Source organism: Rhodamnia argentea, chromosome 7 (assembly GCF_020921035.1).
Source record: "Rhodamnia argentea isolate NSW1041297 chromosome 7, ASM2092103v1, whole genome shotgun sequence".
NCBI lineage: Eukaryota > Viridiplantae > Streptophyta > Magnoliopsida > Myrtales > Myrtaceae > Rhodamnia > Rhodamnia argentea.
The window spans coordinates 2,942,201-2,960,802 of NC_063156.1; the positions used below are offsets into that span (position 1 = coordinate 2,942,201).

General features: G+C 39.6%; 2 protein-coding genes across 4 annotated transcripts; one reads left to right on the top strand and one right to left on the bottom strand.

Moving 5' to 3' along the window:
• The first annotated feature begins 967 nt into the window (after positions 1–967).
• Positions 968–11,732, top strand: LOC115726815 (endonuclease MutS2). 3 transcript variants are annotated; one of them, XM_030656868.2, is made up of 22 exons: positions 968–1,270; positions 1,462–1,590; positions 1,978–2,145; positions 2,251–2,334; positions 2,458–2,508; positions 3,258–3,314; positions 3,404–3,486; positions 4,137–4,260; positions 4,344–4,403; positions 5,819–6,058; positions 6,218–6,298; positions 6,378–6,525; positions 6,871–6,998; positions 7,302–7,349; positions 7,475–7,602; positions 7,853–7,935; positions 8,075–8,178; positions 8,610–8,680; positions 9,188–9,492; positions 9,664–9,929; positions 10,162–10,658; positions 10,842–11,732. In XM_030656868.2, exons 1-20 carry the CDS (start codon positions 1,004–1,006, stop codon positions 9,819–9,821), a joined length of 2,517 nt encoding a protein of 838 aa, XP_030512728.1. In that variant the 5' UTR covers positions 968–1,003; the 3' UTR covers positions 9,822–9,929; positions 10,162–10,658; positions 10,842–11,732. The 3 variants fall into 3 exon arrangements, with proteins under 3 accessions (XP_030512728.1, XP_030512731.1, XP_030512734.1); XM_030656871.2 differs by having other exon boundaries at positions 9,664–9,882; positions 10,156–10,658; XM_030656874.2 differs by lacking the exons at positions 9,664–9,929; positions 10,162–10,658; positions 10,842–11,732 and having other exon boundaries at positions 9,166–9,295.
• A 286-nt stretch (positions 11,733–12,018) lies between these two features.
• Positions 12,019–13,157, bottom strand: LOC115726827. Its single transcript, XM_030656891.2, has 2 exons — positions 12,778–13,157; positions 12,019–12,680 (listed from the first exon to the last, which is right to left on the bottom strand). The coding sequence occupies exons 1-2, from the start codon at positions 12,937–12,939 to the stop codon at positions 12,090–12,092; spliced, it is 753 nt and encodes a 250-aa protein (XP_030512751.1). The 5' UTR covers positions 12,940–13,157; the 3' UTR covers positions 12,019–12,089.
• Positions 13,158–18,602: the final 5,445 nt, after the last annotated feature.

An 18,602-nucleotide genomic window follows, 5' to 3' on the forward strand; every position in this document is an offset into this window, starting at 1 on the left:
ATGTATGCCTATCGTATGATCTTTGTCATATGCACAAAATTATCTGATTTGATTCATGAAGTTTGTATGCGAATTGTTGGATTCCAATCGCCACCGATGACCCTAATTCGGAACTTAGGATATGGATCGATCGAACGCGTTGAATTTCACCGACGCCGACAGAAGCTAGGTCACGCCTTGTTGCTTTTTTCACATGATTAACGTTGGTGTCACAATGAATTGTCCACACACAAGGTAAAACATTTTGCGGGTGAAGTGTTGTCGATCCTAAATTTGCCATTCCGTGAATCCAATTCGGAGTTTAGGGATTTGGACTGATCGGACAACTTCAATTTCCATCGACATCAATTGGAGCTTACTCTGCTTGTCTGGTTATTGTCTGTGCACCTTCGATAAAACCAACCGGAAGTAAACACACATGTGATCGACTCATGAAGCAATTGGCCATGGAGATACAATGCCTTTTAGCGTAGCCGTCCATATGCACGATTGTTTAACTCGGACTCCGTTTATTTTTTGGGAAAGTAAATAATTTGAAAAATTGTATTTTCCCGAAAACGATCGCTTACGAAAAATGAATGGACGAAAAATATTTTTCAATAATGAAAACATTTTTCTTTGGCTAATTTATTCCAAACGATACAAAATATTATTTTTTTCGAGAATGTTCATCTAAACCATTCGTTTTTCGCATAACTAATGTAGCCTTGGTTAAAGTGAAATAAATGTACCCAAAAAAAAAAATAGTTAGGCAATGTTGTTGATCTTGATACTGCAGCGGCAGCGCATTTCAATTTTTTTCCCAATTGGGCCGATAACATTTCGGGGCAATGCTTGGATGGGCCTGGGCCTACCAGAGAAACCAGAAGCCCAACATGATTCTCGTCAGCGAGCCCACGTCATCGCAACTCACCCCTCCTAATGATATCTATCTGGACGCCATTATCATCTACAGGAGCCCGCCATTTTCAAACGAACGGTCTGCTCGAGAGTAACAGCAACGATGGAGTCTCGCACGCTCTTCCTCAGCTCCATCGCCTTCCCTCCATCTTATCCTTCTTCTTTTCTGCCGGCCGTTAGTTTCAGGTCCATCTGTTTCGGAAACCGAGTTTTCCTCAATCGGTGCTCCGTCTCCGGGGCCGTCTCCGTCGCCAGCCCTAGCGGCGAATCGTCTGCTCGCTTCCAGAGCCTCAGAGTTCTGGAGTGGGACAAGCTGTGCGATTCCGTCGCTTCGTTCGCCGGCACTTCGCTCGGCCGGGAAGCCGCTAAGGTCAGTTTGGTTAATCGCCAGATTCTCGTATTTCATTAGTCGGTTTTGATTTTGATACGCGAGTTCGATGCCTGTGTAGCTAAGAGAAGTGAGTACGGAGGCATTTGGTGATTTTGTGAAGTCGAATTTGGCTTGGAATAGCTTTTAATTGAATTCTGACACTGTTGTGGGTGTTGGGTGGTGTTGTGAAGACTCGGTTATGGTCTCTGGATCAGACGTACGAGGAGAGCATGAGGCTTTTGAGTGAAACTAATGCGGCCGTGGAAATGCACCGACGTGGTGGTTTCAGCTTGGACTTCAGCAGCATCGATTCTGCTCTGGTCAGTGCTTTATGCTAATTTCGTCCTCTTCTAGCAACATGAAGTTTATAATCACATAGACTGCATATGATACTTCTCATTGTTTTCTCTGAGCCATACCAAATTTGTTGAGCGTCGGTGGGTCAAATCAGTTTCTGAATTAGAGATATTGGAAATCTAAGTAGACAACATTCATCTCCAACATGTTTTTACAGGTGGAATTCAATCAGGCCAGAAATTTTTCTTGCTCCTATTTTTTTCCACTTCTAGCTCAGTTTTGTGCGTGAAGTTGCTACTGGGCTCTGATACACGTCACGTGGATGTCTGGGGTCATATTAAGTGTTTTAGGTTTCAACAAGATGCTGATCTTGAGGTGTCACTAACTGCTTAATTTTGATCTTTTCAAAGGTCAAGTCTGCAATTCAGCATGCTCGGAGAGATCTACCCATGAGTGGACATGAAGCAATAGCGGTTGCATCTCTTTTGCAATTTGCTGATACTCTACAGCTGAATCTACGAGCAGCAATCAAGGAAGATGCGGAGTGGCATGGACGTTTCATGCCTTTGAGTGATGTGGTAACATTAGAGAACTCAAGTATACACAATGAGATATGGTAGCTGCATCTGTTGTTTTGCTAATATTATTCACGGACTTAATGGAGTTTAAATGTTACCTTGCAGATTCTGGAACTGACAATAAATCGAGTTCTAATTAGGTCGATACAGCAAGTCCTTGACGAAGATGGCTCTGTTAAAGACTCCGCTGTATGTTATCCAATATTTCAGAGTTCGTTGTCATGTGATAGCTTTGTTTTTATAGGCCTGGATGTGATTCTCCATTCTCTCTCCTTCCCGTTCCCGTAGCTCATCCTAGCATTTTTTTTTCAGAGTCCTTTGCTCAAACGGTCACGTGAACAAGTGCAGATGCTTGAAAAGAGGGTAAAATCATTCCTGAATTTTTGTCCCATGCACTGAATGATTATTATACCTGCAATTGAAAGGCTTCCCTTTGGTGTTTCAAAGACTATGATTTTTGAACATGTTTATGCACTCAGAATGGCTAATTAACTGTAATTGCTGAGGCCAACTAGAAGATGTCAGCATATTCTGCACCAGATTACAGAAAACTTGACACAAAACTTCTTATTCCTCTCGCATCAATATTTAACTGTATCTGCTGTGTTATCATGGTGGGGAGAAATTGCCTCCATGCGATGCTTCTTATTCCTCTTGCATGAATATTTAACTGTATCTACTGTGTTTTTGTGGTGGGGGGCAATTGCCTCCATACGACGCTTCCTTTTTTTGGATAGTGAGATAATTCATTTAAGAGGCATCACTGGGATGCCAAACCATTTACAAAATCAAATGCATTCTTTTTTGAATAGTGAGATAATTCCTTTATTATTGTTATTGGTTTAATTGCCTTTGACTTCGAGGAAGCATTTCCTCAAGTGAGTTGACTGCTGACTTTTTTAGAAATTTTTTATTGATATGCGAATGGAAATCTGCATTGCTTGCTCTCCATCTACCTTTATTCAAGGTACTCTGTCTAAATAGAATTTCCATTTGTGGATCCTCTTCACACTTCTCAACCAGTCTCCTATTTGGTCCTTTGAAACACTGAGTTGTCTCCTTATTTGATGCTAAAAATTGATTCTAATTCTGTTTGTATTTTCTCTGTTCAGCTAAATGAGTTGATGGACAAATTAATGAGGAATGATAGGAATGAGTCATCCTTCCTGGTGAGTGCACCAATCATGCAGATCTACATGTGTGTTTACTTTGTATCTTTATATTGACTATTTTAGCTTTCATATTTTCCTTTATTTAGGGTGTGAGTAATGTCAATGGAAGATGGTGCATAAAGTCCGGAATGGATAAGCTGACAAATTTGAATGGTCTACTGATATCCAGGTGCTAAAATATTATACATACTTCCCTTATTCTTTCCTTTCCTTTTTTTTTTTTTTTTTGCATTTCAAAGAGCTTTTGAGTGGCTACAAGTAATGCTAGTCAACTGGGAAATTATCCAGAACTCTTCGCTTATTCAATCTTAGCTCAGAGCTGAGACTTTCTGGTACTTTGTGCCATAAGATAGTTGAAGTGTCATGTGTTGTGTAGATCTTTGTTCTACAGTTTTGCTGTTACTTTTGCTCTACAGTCTTAAGCATAGAGTACATTTAGTTTATGGACAACTAATATTAACGTTTTGATTGAACTTGGTTGTGTTTTGAGCATCCTTAAAAAGAGAGAAGTATCATGTAATTACTTCGGGGATTTGGTAATTATTTTTCTTGCATGGAAATGGTGATAACTGATATATAATTTACATTGAAAGTTAACTTTTACTCAAGAAAGAAACTTTGTTTGCCTTCTTTGGTAACTCAAACCAGAAGGCTTTTTGTCTTATAAGGGAGGCTGGTGGACAATCTGCATGATGAATGCTCTCACTGACTGCAAATAGTTATGAATTTTTTTATTTAGCGTGCTTTTTGGACTCCTCGGGTACAAGGTCATTTTGTTTAGTAGGATATCCATTCTATCCTGAATCTGTCATGGTGTAGTGGTTCAGGGAATGGAAATATTATAGAGCCACTTGCTGCCGTTCCTTTAAATGATGAGCTGCAACGAGCAAGAGCATTGGTGGCAAAGGCTGAGGAAGATGTGCTTCTAATGTTAACAAAGAAGGTTGCATATTTTCCAGTTGATATTTCTTCTTGTCACCAGCTTCTTCTTACTTTTATATTTTCACATCGTCATTTCTCAAGCAGATGCAAATGGATCTTGATGAAACTGAAATTTTGCTGAACAGCATAATCCAACTGGATACGGTAAGTTCCTACTGCTACCGAAGTCTCTCTCTCTCTCTCTCTCTCTCTCTCTCTCTCTCTCTCTCTCCCGTTTATTCTGCCGAGTGATCTTGTGTACACAGTTTCTAAGTTTCCTGAGTGTTGTGAAGTCTGTAGGAAATGAAAATTAGACCTCATACAGTTTGAATTATCTTTTTCAACAACTTACAAGTAATTAAATATGTTTTTTCGGTGAAACAAGGAGCGTCATTTGGAAATTTAGCCAGTCAAGATACATCTTATAAAATATCCTTAGTAAACCCGGCATACTAGTGAATACAATAGCTCCATATACTGCTCCTTTCCCAACCTAACAAGAGCGTCCGCGTATCCGTTTGCTTCTCTGTATATATGATCAATTCGGTATGCCTGCACTCCTTCCAGCAAGTTCCTGTACTCAGAAAAGGAGAGTTTCTATGAGGATTGCCAGATTTTTCTTTTAAGAACATGAATAACTGTCCAATTCAACATGCAAATGAGTAACATTATTCATAACAGCAAGTCTGATTTTTCTTAACGTCCAAATCTCAGCTATGAAAGCATTCTTCTTCCTATGTTACACGGGAAACCAGCTTCAGTTTCTCAGTGATCTCTCAAAAGAACTCCTGCTCCTGCTTCTACGTTTTCTGTAGACATTGCTCCATCTGAATTAACCTTAATCCACCCTTGTTCAGGCTTCCTTTGTTTCGTCCTCTGCCTTAAATTTCTTCCACGCCCATTTTTCTTCATGGTAGCATTAGATTCTCCTGCTTTAGTCAAACAAAAGGAAGTCAGTTTATGCAAATTTTCTGATTCTTAAACAAGAATTATCTCTATTTTGCCAAAGAACCCAAAGATTCATAGGGAAAGCTGTTCCCCACGGAATTTGGGTCTTTGATGCCAGACCTTTCTTTTAACATGGTCTTTGATACCAAACCTTTCTTTTAACATTGTCTTCCATCCACTCCCAAGTATCCTTGATGACCCGGCAAGGCCATTAGGAATAGACAGGTCCCTCCAAAACTCTCAAGCCACAGGGCTGAAGAAAAACAAACGATCTGCAGATTCAGGCTGAACAACTGTTCTGGGCATTTATGCGTCAAGCCAAAAGGACTTCATTTAGAGCTATGCTATTATGGAGACTTTGCCAAATGAAATGCTTAATTCAAGGGTTGTATCAATTGTTCATATCCAAGACCAGTCTTTGCATGATCCTCAGGATATCTATTACCTTTAATCTCACAGGCAGGCTTGAGACAAAAATCTCTAACAGACCTTATGTTTGAAAAGCTACTGTTGATAATTCTTACGAAAGTTTGTCATAAAACTGCAAAACCACTTGTTGTGATAACATTGTAGAAGGACCTATATATAACAATTCAAGGTGCTCTTCTTATTGTTTGGGCGCTAATATGCAGATAAATGCTCGAGCTACGTATAGTCTTTCATATGGAGGCACATGTCCTGATCTCCTTCTACTGGAGGAGAAGAGTAGAATGCTCGACACTGAAACATCCTTGTCAGAGAACAAAATTTCAAAATCATCGAACTCCGGCGAATGGACCCTATTTTTGCCTAAAGCTTATCATCCCTTGTTGGTCCAGCAGCATAGACTAAATCTACGCAAGGCCCGAAAGAATCTCAGCAGTGCTGCTGCAGTGAGTCATGAAATGGCTTGTAATTGAACATTCTCGTTATTTTTCTGCTTATGATACCTCTCTTTAAACTTCATGATGTATTATCTGCTCTTGCACGTGCTCATTGAATATCTAGATGCCACAAGGGATTGGTGCTTACTGCATTATATGATGATTCAGGAGATAGGAAGGAGGAAAATGCGAGCAGGAATGTCAAATAAAGGAGAGTCAGAGATTGATCTTGGAGCCCTGAAAGAGCAGGTTAGTTTCGAATGCCAATTGTTAGCAATTTGAGCATAGTACTTAATTCTTTATTTTGACACATTTGCTGTTAATTCAGGTTGCAGCGCTCGAACAGGCTAAGCCAGTTGCAGTTGATTTTTCCATTTCCAGGGAGACTAAGGTTTTGGTCATAACTGGCCCCAATACTGGTGGCAAAACTGTATGCCTAAAAACAATTGGCTTGGCAGCTCTGATGGCAAAATCAGGTTTAATAATTGGCTTTCCTTTGTGGTGCCTTTCTGAGACAGGCGAATGGGTTGCCTGTGGCAATCTTTTTTTGTTGCATTTGTAAATTCAGTTTTCCGCTTTTTCTGTCTCTCCAGGTATAAATGTCTGCTATTCCAAGCCAGATCTATCTATTAACAGCATTCCAATTAAGAAACACTTATTCATAGTAACTGTGGACAATCTGGATTAACGTTACATCCTGTAATGTTTAGTGTCTCACCAGGGACAATGTTTATTTATGTCATAGTTGTTTTTCACTTCTCTACTCTATCTTAAAAGATAGCAACATTCAGTTTTTCCCCCTAAATAGTTTGTTATTGCAGGCCTCTACATCTTGTCAGCTGAATCTGTGCAGATCCCTTGGTTTGATTCTGTCTTTGCTGATATTGGTGATGAACAGTCTTTGTCCCAATCTTTATCTACCTTCTCTGGACACCTGAAACAAATCAGTGTGAGCATAGCCTTCTTGGATATTTCTCTTTTGGGATTCCTTGGATTGGTTTGTAACTGCGGGAGTTATATAGACTCATATTTAACTTTTTCTCTCTATACTTTGGAAAATTCTGGAATAACTAGAAGATGAGAAAATATGATTTGAAGTTTTAGGAAATGAAATTAAGTTTAGAGGACATACGTTTGTGATTATCTTGATCACAAAGATGTATGGTGTTTTCTCGTTGTCACGCCATCTTGTAATGATGCCACTAATCATTTCAGTTTTTAATTGATATTTTCTTATACCAAATATTTGCAGGACATTCGATCAAAATCAACAAAGCAGTCATTAGTGCTACTAGATGAAGTATGTTGTTACCGGTCTTTCTTTTACCTCTTCAAAATTGTCTGATTGGACTCCTTTGAGTGACCTGTTACACAATTACAGCTCTTCTTGTGCTTACCCTGATAATATTGTGATAACAATGATAGGTTGGTGCGGGAACAAACCCTCTAGAAGGAGCAGCTCTGGGAATGTCACTGCTGGAGTCTTTTGCCAATGTTGCTCTTTTGACAATAGCTACGACCCATCATGGTGAACTGAAAACCCTAAAATACAGGTAGTTTTTTAACTCGAATATTTGAACGACCATTGCGGACTGTATGTAGGGGTAATTCCCCTTGGCTTTCCACCCCCACGTTAATCGATGATTTATTTTGGATTGCGCAGTTATTCTAGATCTGTCGCTGGTGGCAGTGGTTTAGCTTGTTAAATCTAGTTGAAGTCACATAGGACACATCTGCTTTTGACATTTGCCAAACTACAAGATTTGTTGACCTGGGCTCTTACATATTCTCAATGATTGGCAGTGCTGCTGGCTTCGAAAATGCTTGTATGGAGTTTGATGAAGTACATTTGAAGCCTACTTACAAGATTCTCTGGGGAATTCCAGGTTTTTCATTCTTCCTCAGATGACTGCCTTAGATATGTCCTGCAGTGGTTGCACAAAGTTTAATAATCGGTTATGCTATCATTTGCTGCTCTTTATCTGTTGAAATTGGATATGACTTGACATGAGTTTTATCTTATAGGGCGTTCGAATGCCATCAGTATAGCTGAAAGATTGGGACTGCCTGATACAATTGTCAATGATGCTCGAGAACTGTATGGTACAGCGAGTGCGGAGATAAATGAGGTAACTAGTGTTAGCTTAGGACTGTTCTAGTCGTCAACAAAATCTTGATAACATGATAAGCAACTCCTATGAAAGGTGTACGTATGATAAGTTGGTGTACGTGTTGCTAACATATCATACATTTGGCACTCCTTTGGTAGCCTGTGTGTTCAGTTTTTTCTGCTTGACACTCCATTGCGGTCTATACCGATACTACAAAAACATGGATATGCATTTTCATAATCTCAGTCCATGGATTGGGGTTTACGTGAGGCTTTTTGTCATCATGTGCGTAGTGCAAGTGAAGATTATGGAAGTTTGCATTATCAGGAGTGCAATCCGCAATTTCAGCTGACTATTTATAGATTCACTTGCATTTATGGAGATTGGTTTTGTTCCCTTTTCTTTTGGTGGCAGTTGGGCTGTTACTGATGACATGTATGCACTTGCAGCTCATTACTGATATGGAAAAATACAAGCAGGAATTTCGTGAGCTGCAACGTGATTCACAATCTTACCTAATGTGAGAATCATTGGCTTCTTGGAATTGCCTCTTTCATAAGCGATCACTGCCCCTTTTGTTTTTTGGCTGAGTCGTAAATAACTAGTAACTGCTGAATCATATAAGTACTGATTGGAACTATATCTTCTCCTTTATCTGAGTTGAGTGCTAGCATCAATCCATTTAGGTATCCTTTGCATTTGTGTCATACTCCTATGCAGACGAGTGCTACTCTTGCTTGCGTAAATACCCAGAATATTATTAAGCTTATATTTTATTAAAAGGATAAGTTGGAGTCTTCATGAAAGTGTATCTGATCACTCTCTACTTAGGTTTCTCCTGTTTGACATACTCAAGTCAGCGCACTTTGAAAGTGGCCGATGAATTTCATCCTGCAATAAGTGTATAAATATATGACAAGAACCACTTTCTTCATAATAAGTGGTTCTTTCTGCTAGCAAGGCATCATGTGAAATGAAACTTATCTTATATTGAGCTGTATCTAGCGTCTTCCTGTTTTTGTTTTAGGCTCGCGAGGGACCTTCACAGAAAGCTCTTGGCCGCCCGGAGGAGGATTGAGGAACAACGTATTAGTCAAAAGAATAGGATGTTTAGAGAAATATCAGAGGCCGCTGCAGCAGCACGCTCAATGCTCCATAAAAGTGTGCGGCAGTTTCGTGCATCCCAAGTGCAGCACTTCCAGTCAGTTGGAGTAAAAACAAGCCCGAAGTCATTGGCTGCTAAGTGCCAAGAAAGTATAGATGAAGACAGCAAAGATCTCGTGCAAAGGAAAAGCACAACCCCGTCTGAACCTCTCAAGCAATCATCTTTAGGTACTGCTTAAGAAACGAGCTCTGCCATGTTCATTTTATTTGGAAAACAGCGTAAGTTATTATCATGGGGGGTATGTGGTGAGGACTCTCTTTCAGCAAGAGTCCTATCTCTAGTCTTATTGTAATGGAAAAAGTCCATCTTATTAGAGTCTTTTCCCATTTATGATGCAGAGAAAAAATCTGAGCTTCCAGCAGTTGGTGCAATGATTCATGTTCCATCCCTTGGGAGGAAAGCAACAGTTTTGAAAGTGGACTGCTCTAAGAAAGAGATAGTAGTTCAAGCTGGTAATATGAAGTTGAAATTAAAATTGAACGAGTTTCAGACATGATGTGAAGTTCAAGCCCATAGTCTCCTGTTGTGGTCTAGACTTGCTATGCTGGCTATCTGGAGTGGATCTCAGTGCTCCCAAGATGTCAATCGGTGCACAGGAAAAAAGGTGGATGACTGATCTCTTGAAAGTTCGGAAGAAGAGAATTAACATTTTAACTTATGGGCTATTAGTTAACAATTGAAATTCCGAGAAAACTTTTACTAATCTTCATGAAATGTGAATAAACAGAACTGATATCAATCCTGTTGCCATAGTTTCTCTATCTAATTGTCTCTTCTATATCTGTTTGTGTCCGGGTTCTTTATTCTGCATGAACTCAAAAACTTGTTTTATGCAGGTTCCCATCGACTCTTCATTCATTATGAATGGTGGAATGTAGAGCTAAGATAACAAAGCCATAAGTTGAAGAATGAGATGAAAAGGGCTGAAAGTTTTGAACGAGCGCTCTACTCTCACATGTAAAATACAGGATTTCCAATCCTAGCAGAAAAGGGAGGGAAACAGATGCTCAATTTCAAGTGAGTAAACAGAATTCCATGTACCCTTGCCAGATTTCCACTGTAACTGGAGAAAACTTCTTCTTTATTAATGATGAGCTGGAAGATGGGGAGCCTCAGCAGTGAATTAAAGATATGGTTGTGGACTGGGGTCAACTGGAGTTTTAACGTAGTGAAGAGTGATGGGAGTCTCAATGCACATGTTCCACGGTCCGTAGGTTATATGGTTGTGACTCAATGCCTGTTGAGCATCTCCAGCTTCCATTCAATGTCTTATCATTTATGAAGGGAAAACGGTTATCAGTTCACAAGAGTGGATGCTTCAGGCTTCTAATAGGTGAACTGCTGTTTTTCTTCCGATTTTATGTCTTAATAGAACAGCTATAAGCTTTGAGCACTCTTGTGGATCTGCCTGCTGACAATTATGTTATATCTGAAAACATTACGTTCATAATCACTCTGGAATCATTTATAGACATCTCGACTATATTCTAATACTTTCATAACACCCATTTTGCAGGAGGTTTTGGACCATTAAAGTTTGCTTCAGAACAACTGCCGTGTCAAAATTTGGTTGAATCAACTAGGAGACTAACATCCTCAAGTCTTCGCAGAAGAGCTCTAGAGATAGGTTGCATTGTTTAGAATCAGTACAACTACACAAAATTTGAGTTACTGCAACGAGTCGTTCAGTTATGCATTTGTGAGTTCTCAGACAATCTGTGATCATGTGGGTCTCTAATCCATTGCTTTATAGATGGGCATCTAGATCCCTGAACCTCCTTGGTGTAAAAACCAAATTTTCCAGGTTCCTTGTAGATAGGAATTTCCTAGATATCACATCTGTTGTTCCCCTCGTTTCTGAACCTTGGTAGACAAAAGAAGCTTTTGCATTTGCCTGCACACTTCCACCAGATTACTCCTCTTTAGGGTAAAACACAAGGTTTTTGACCTGCTGCATCTTTGCACTCCTATCCTATATGCTTCGAGGCTTGTTAGAGCTCCTCTCCAAATAAAGCCTTAACATGTGTCCACCTTCCCGGAGCGGGAGCTGTGCTTAAGAGACCTGAGCATATTCTCTTTCTTTACCTTCTACAGCAAATATGCCCACGAGATGGAGGAGACAATAACATATGCACCACTCTCTCTGTGCCCAAAGATAGATGCACGGGCGCGCACGGGCGCACACATGCTACTCTACACATGATGACAAGGCGGGAGATGCTTAATCACTTCCATGTCTCAATGGATGGACTCAGTTTTGAGTGTTTCCTCCTAGCATGTCTTGCGCGCTGAGCTGCGAGTTTTGTTGTTTTGGCTATACGATGATACTTTCAAGAGACGATGGAAACTGCCGACTTTAATGTTTCAAAGTGTGATGTTTGATAAAATTTTGTGCTTTGTGTGTTTACTTTTCAAAGGATGGAAAGCTCCTTTTCTCCTGATCTGTAGTCACTACTTTTGATCTACCAGTCGACTTGTTGGGTTGCCAAGTCTGTATAGGGAAAGATAGCAGATAAATGAAACACGCCATCGGCAGGTGACTTGCCGATGCAAGAGATGCTCACTCCTGGTGGAATCAAAGGATCTTCTAAATTGTCTAATTGAATGGGAGATGCGTTAATATGGGGCGATTGCTTATTAGGCAAACCACCTTCAAGGACTATTATAACACACTCGGTAAAGAAACAATTTAGTATTTCAATATCTCAATATATTGCAAAACTTATAAGAGAGTTATATCGTGAAGTTCATGTGAAGTTCAAGATCAGCTGTTTAAACCGCCAATACTCATCGTCATCGCGCTTCCCACTTCCTCATCTTTCCTCTCATCATCATCAGAAGCCTCCACTGCCCACCCAAACTCAAACGTGACATCCAAGAAATACAGCACGAAAACCAGCACGAAACAACTCAACAACATGGGGATTGGGCCGAAAATCCACAGGAAAAGAGGGAAGGAGAAGTAAAACGCCCGCAACCCCAGCGACCAGAAATAGCTTCCCCGGTTCACCGTCGAGGCCACATACTCCGCCATAGCCTGGTGGTGGTGCCGGTGCTGCGAGATCTTCTTGTACGGCACGTTGATCAGGATGCTCGCGTGGCTGTAGTACCTTATGGACTGCACGTTCAGGAGGAAGGCCACTAAGAAGCACACGAGGATGGCGAAGAACTTCACGGAGAACCCGAACTTGCTCCGGTCCCCAAAGATGAAGAGCGAGGATTGGTTGCCGTTCTCGCTGGTCATGAGGATGGCAATGAGGGAGCTGAGGGTGATCGCCGTCGTGGCCAGCAGGGTCGACGCCATTATGTTGTTCCTCAGCGTCTGCACCGCGAGAACACCGGTTTTGGAAACATCCTGCCATTGCGGGTCGACACGCCGCGAAAGAAGAAGGGTCAAAAAAGCATTTTCCGGGGGGGAACAAAGAAGAGGGGAGGAGACAATCGACACATACCTCCATCATAGCTCGAACCCAGAACCGCCGGTTAATGGCGGTGATGCCGACGACGGTCCTGTTGGGGTGCTTCATGATCCGATGAAGGAGCCATGCATGGTAGGCCATCATTATGAACAAGCCCAAGGGGACCAACAAGTAATCAAGAACCTTCTTATCCATAATCTATAATAAGAACAGATAATTCATAAGCGAAGGAAGAAAGATGAATGAGTGAAATCTGCAAGAGCTCTCTGAACCTGAAAAAGGAGATGAGAAGAACAAGGGTTATTTTTTTTTTTTCGTGGACTTAGTAAATTGGAAAGGAGAGAAAAACAAGGGACCTTTATAACAAACTGTGAAGAAGATGCACTTTTAGTTAAGGCGACGAGAAGTGAGAATTGAATTGGGTTTTTGCTGGCGTGGATTGGACTAGTGGAGACACCCCTTTTCAAAACTCTTTTTTTTTTTGCCTAGGAAACATTAAATCTCTGACATGGTGGACACACCCCTTTTCAAAACTTTTAGATTTGATCAATTTAATTCTACAATTTTTTTTATAATTTGTCAATTTGGTATTTCAGGCCAATTTTTGCTAGAATTTGCTAAAGCAAACGCCGGCTTTCTCACGTGGTGCAATTGACACTAACATGGACTATTTTTTGCAATTTCTTTTTTGAAAATTTCTGCATTTTGTATTTTTTGTTCTTTCTTTTCTTTTTCTTTCTACTAAAATCCAACGACGGTCACCGGCCACAGTGGAAAGAAGGTTAAAGATTTATGAAAAATTTAGAATACTTAAAAAAATATGCAAAATTGTCCACGTCGTCCACATTAATGATTGATTGTCAATCAAAATTGACTGAAAGGACTACATTGTTAAATCGACAAAAAGTTTATGACTGAATTGACATCCGAACAATATGTTTGTAATGTTTTTGGTGATTTCCTTGTTCTTTTTATATAGCAAGAAATGAGAGATCATGTGTTTTCTTAATAGTCACGTATGAACGCCATTTCTTCTTCTTCGCCATAAATTAACGAGAGCTTTCGGTGTGAGGGATGAAATTACAAATTTACTAGCAGGCGTATGTCAATACCTTCAATAGCGACCCCTCTCATATGATGTCATAAGAGCTTTTACCATATTTGAAGTTTTTCTCGTCTTTTAATAATTAAGATTTTCTTAAATTTGATAAACAATGATGAAATCATTTTCGAATTGAGAGTAGCTTTTTTTTTGTCTGTCCAATCTCTAATTTAAGTAGCACCGACATGCGACACGCGACACGACACGACACGCCGACACATCATAAAAAAAATGGAGAATTCCGACACGTTGAGACACGGTGAATAATAAATGTATATTTTTATATATGCATATAAATGATCAATTTTATGATTATTGCAATCACATTAATTTAATTCAAATTCACAAATAAATAAATAATTTAAAAAAGTTCTAGAATTGATCCCACATCGGTGGTGAGGGGAGAGAGACAAAAGTAAAATGACTTGATTAATGAGTCTGACATTGGTTGTGTGAGAGAGAGAAAACACGAAGTCTCTTTAAAAAGTCGGGGATGAGACTTGGAGGCTTACAAGTTGAAAGAAGGAGTCATACATTGGTTGCTTAGTGAGGATAACAAGTAAGATGGCTCTCTAAGATGAAGTCTCTACTTTGATGCTTAAAAGTCTCTTGTCTCGACTTTTTGGCTAAGATGAAGTCTCTATTCTCTCATTTGTTTGGCCAACATGAAGCATGTAGTTTAAAATTAATGTTTTTAGTGAAAGGCAAACCGGTATCTGAGCTCGCGGAGTTGAACCCCATGCCTCCGATACTAGCATCCCTTTATCATAAAGGAACAAATGGGCTACTTTTATTAGCTCTAACTAATTGATAGTTATTTCGACTACATAATTCACCAATGAAGGAGACTGAGTCGTGAAATCAATAAAAAGCAACATTAATAGACATGACAAACATCGTCAGCTGTAATTATGATAAACAAACATTTAGTGCGGATGTAACCAAGCATTATTTTGCAGCGAAGAAATGTTTACATAAACTAAAACAACTTTTGGCAAATGAAAAATCTTCCTTCATGTAAGGATTTACAGATCTAATAAGAGATTACAAAATAATAAACGTAACAGAATGGCACATGAACATGTGAGGATTTATAGATCTAATAGGATATTACAAAATAAGAAAGATTTAAATTTGAAAAGACGGAGATTTAAGAAATCGCATCGTTATCATCTCAATTGCTTTTGGCAATATCAATCCGCCTTTTAGTTTATCTTGTACGATTGGGATTCATCTGAATAAAATACACGGAGCTTTCACGAAGTTTATTTGTCAAAAGTTGAGTTGAAGTTACTTTAGGAATGACATAGTTAGTGCAAGATTCATTATTGAGAATTTGAGAGCAGTAAGGAATGCCATTCTATAGCTTGTGAGTCCGTCAACTATTTCATAGATGGAATTCGCCAGGCATTTGGAATTCGACCTAAATCGAAGAGATTGTCATTTCACCGTTACGTACTCATTTTTTCCGCCATGTTTCTTCTCCATATTTAGACTAGGAGCATTGTAGTTTCACGACCTCGAGGACTCCATCCAATCCATGCGACAAAGTCTATTTCTGGTGGAACAAACTCAAATTAAAATATAATTTCCAATACAAGAGATCGGTGCCGAAGCAAAGGTATGAGCTGTACTCTATGCTAGCTGCTAGCTTCTTCGCTCTCCGGGAAGTGGCTCTTCTCTTAGGCTTCTCTGTAGGCCCGACCAACATTTTGACCGGCGGAGACTGAGTGGGCCAATTGATGATGCCATAGTCCAATTGGCTTTCACGGTGAAATCCAATTGGACCCTTTGGCCCATGGGGTGGTCCTATTGCATTGTCACATCATGGCCGGGCATATTTTTGCATGCTTATATCGTATTGTGATGAAACATTTTGGTGGTTGACTTTTCATTTGTCGGCAGATTCTTAGCATAGATTAAAATTTAATCCTCTGATCGTGCATATAAATGAAAAAGATAAGAATAAAAACGATGAATGTACGGTAGAAGTGCTAGCACTGGCAATCCATTAGCATGTGTAGGCAACTTCGCAACTCGGTTGATCCTTGGATTCTTGGTTTTGCCCCAACCATATTGGACTCTTGGCCGGTTTATACTTTCAAACTCGTATTCTCAAGCGTCGTTGTGGGTAGCATTTGTGTAATTGTGGCATTCTTGTGGTTAATTAGCATGGTTATCTTCATTCTCGGCGTTCAATCACATTTTCATTAGAATGATCGAAATGATTGATAAGAATTAGGAAGTATAAAAGTTTAGTACTTTGACATGCGAAAAATATCCGGTTACGGAAATTAATACCAAACACAATATCCTTCACCTAACGAATGAGCATGTAAGTTAAACAATATAATCGCGACATTATCATAATGCGGGTGTAAAGATTAATTCTAACATGAAACTCTAATCCGTGAATATCGTGGGTACATGTATAAGCACAAAGAGGGTGGATCATACATCGCCAACGAGGACATTGAGAGAGCCCTCTCTCTCTCTCTCTCTCTCTCTCTCAACATCTCTGCCGGTCGCTCCTTGCACCCGATTTCAACCTTGGCGGTCGGATCTTGTGCGAACTCGACAACTTCGGCGGCCAAGTAGATGGTTACTTGGGCGGTCTCGGGAACGTTGCTACTAGACTTGAGTTTTAGAAATGACAAAATGAGTTTAGAACCCATATTTAAAGGGCGTGAGTCATAAACGGATTAGTTAATAACTTAATGGGCCATAAATTGATCATAAATGGGTTAGTTGTCGCCGGTCTCCGCCAGTCGTCGGTCCTTGGTAGTCGGCTGGTTGCCATTGTCGCTCGCCAATGGTCGTCCGGCCGTCGGTCGTTGGAATTAGAAGAAAATAAAGAAAGGAAAAAAAAAAAAAAATGAAAAATGAGAAAAAATAAAAAAGCCAGAATTTTCTTTTATAATTATGAAAAAATTGTCCACATGAAAATTTATAACAAACAAGTTTTTCTAAATTGAATTTATTATTGAAGTGTTTTAACAATATGGATCGAGTCGAGTATGGGTTACAAGATTTTAACTATATGAAAATGAGTCAAAACGGATTAAATGAGTCAATATAGGTCAAACCATTTTTTACCCGATCCGATGCACCCGTTTGACAGGTATACTGAGGCTACTGGTCTGATGATGTGCCGGACCGCTTGAGTTTATAGTACTAGGGGGCATTTGGGGGTAAAGGTAGAATTTTAGTAAATGAGATGCCTTGCTTTTGCGAAAGGCGATGATGATGCAAGTGGCAAGATAAAAGAACAATCTTTCATACCAGACATGTAATAACTACACCAAGTATGAAATTTATCTTTCGAACCAAGCATGCAATAGTTATATTAAGTCAGGGATCTATTTTTCATACAAATGCAATAGGTTTATGACTTTTTTAGTAGTCTCCCTTTTTCAGGCCTTTGAATAATTCTGATTTCAACAGCTATTACTTATAATTTGCAATCCTTTGAGCTTGCCTTGCTCAACCTCCTGCTCTCTCTCTTTCTTTTGCATTACCACCATAATTGCCCGTATTATTATTTGACAGATAAACAAAAAACTGATATGCTTTGCTTTTGTGGAATGCAATGATGATGCAAGTGGAAAGATAAAATGACAATCCTTCGTATCAGACATACCATAACTACATTAAGCAATGAACCTATCCTTCGTACCAATGCGATAGTGTCATGACGTTTTTAGTAGTTTTCCCCCTATTTTAGGCCTTTGAATACTTCTGATTTCTCCGGCTGTTGCTTATAATCTGCGATCCTTTAAGCTTGCCTTGTTCACCCTCCCACTCTTTTTGTCACTTTTTCATTACCACCATAATTGCCCTTACTATTCCTTGATAGACGAACAAAAAAATGAGATGACTTGCTTTTGCGGAAGGCAATGACGATGCAAGCTGCAAGATAAAAGGACAATCCGTCGCACCAAACATGCCAAAATTACATTAATTAAGAAATTTATCCTTCAGACCAGACATGCAGTAACTACATTAAGTAAGGGATTTATCATTCGTCCCAATGCAATAGGTTAAAGACTTTATTGGTAGATCCTCTCCCCCATTGTAAGCCTTTGAATACTTTTAATTTCTCCAGCTATTGCTTATTATTTGCGATCCTTTCAGCTTGCCTTGCTCAACCTCCCCCTCTCTCTGTCTCTTTTGCATAACCACCATACTTGTCCTTATTATACCTTGACAGATTGAAAAAAAAATGAGATCCCTTGCTTTTACGGAACGCAATGATGATGCAAGTGGCAAGATCAAAGGACAATCCTTCGTACCAGACATGCCATAGCTACATTAAGGAAGAGATTTATCCTTCGGACCAGACATGTCATAGCTACCTTATGTAATGGCTCTATGTTTCATACCAATGCAATAGGTTAAAGATGTTTTTGGTAATTTTCCCTCCGTTTTACGCCTTTGAATACTTCTGATTTCTCCAGCCATTGCTTATAATCTACTATCCTTTTAGCTCGCATTGCTCAACCTCGCTCTCTTTGTTTGTTTTCCATTACCACCATAATTTCCCTTACTATTCTTTAACAGAGGGAAAAAAAAAAAAAAAAAGAGATGCCTTGTTTTTGCGGAAGCCGATGATAATGCAACTGGCAAGATAAAAGGACAATGCTTCGTACCAGACATGCCATTACTACATCAAGTAAGGGATTTATCGTTCGGACCAGTCATGCCATAACTACATTAAGTAAGGGATTTATTGTTTGTACCAATACAATAGGTTAAA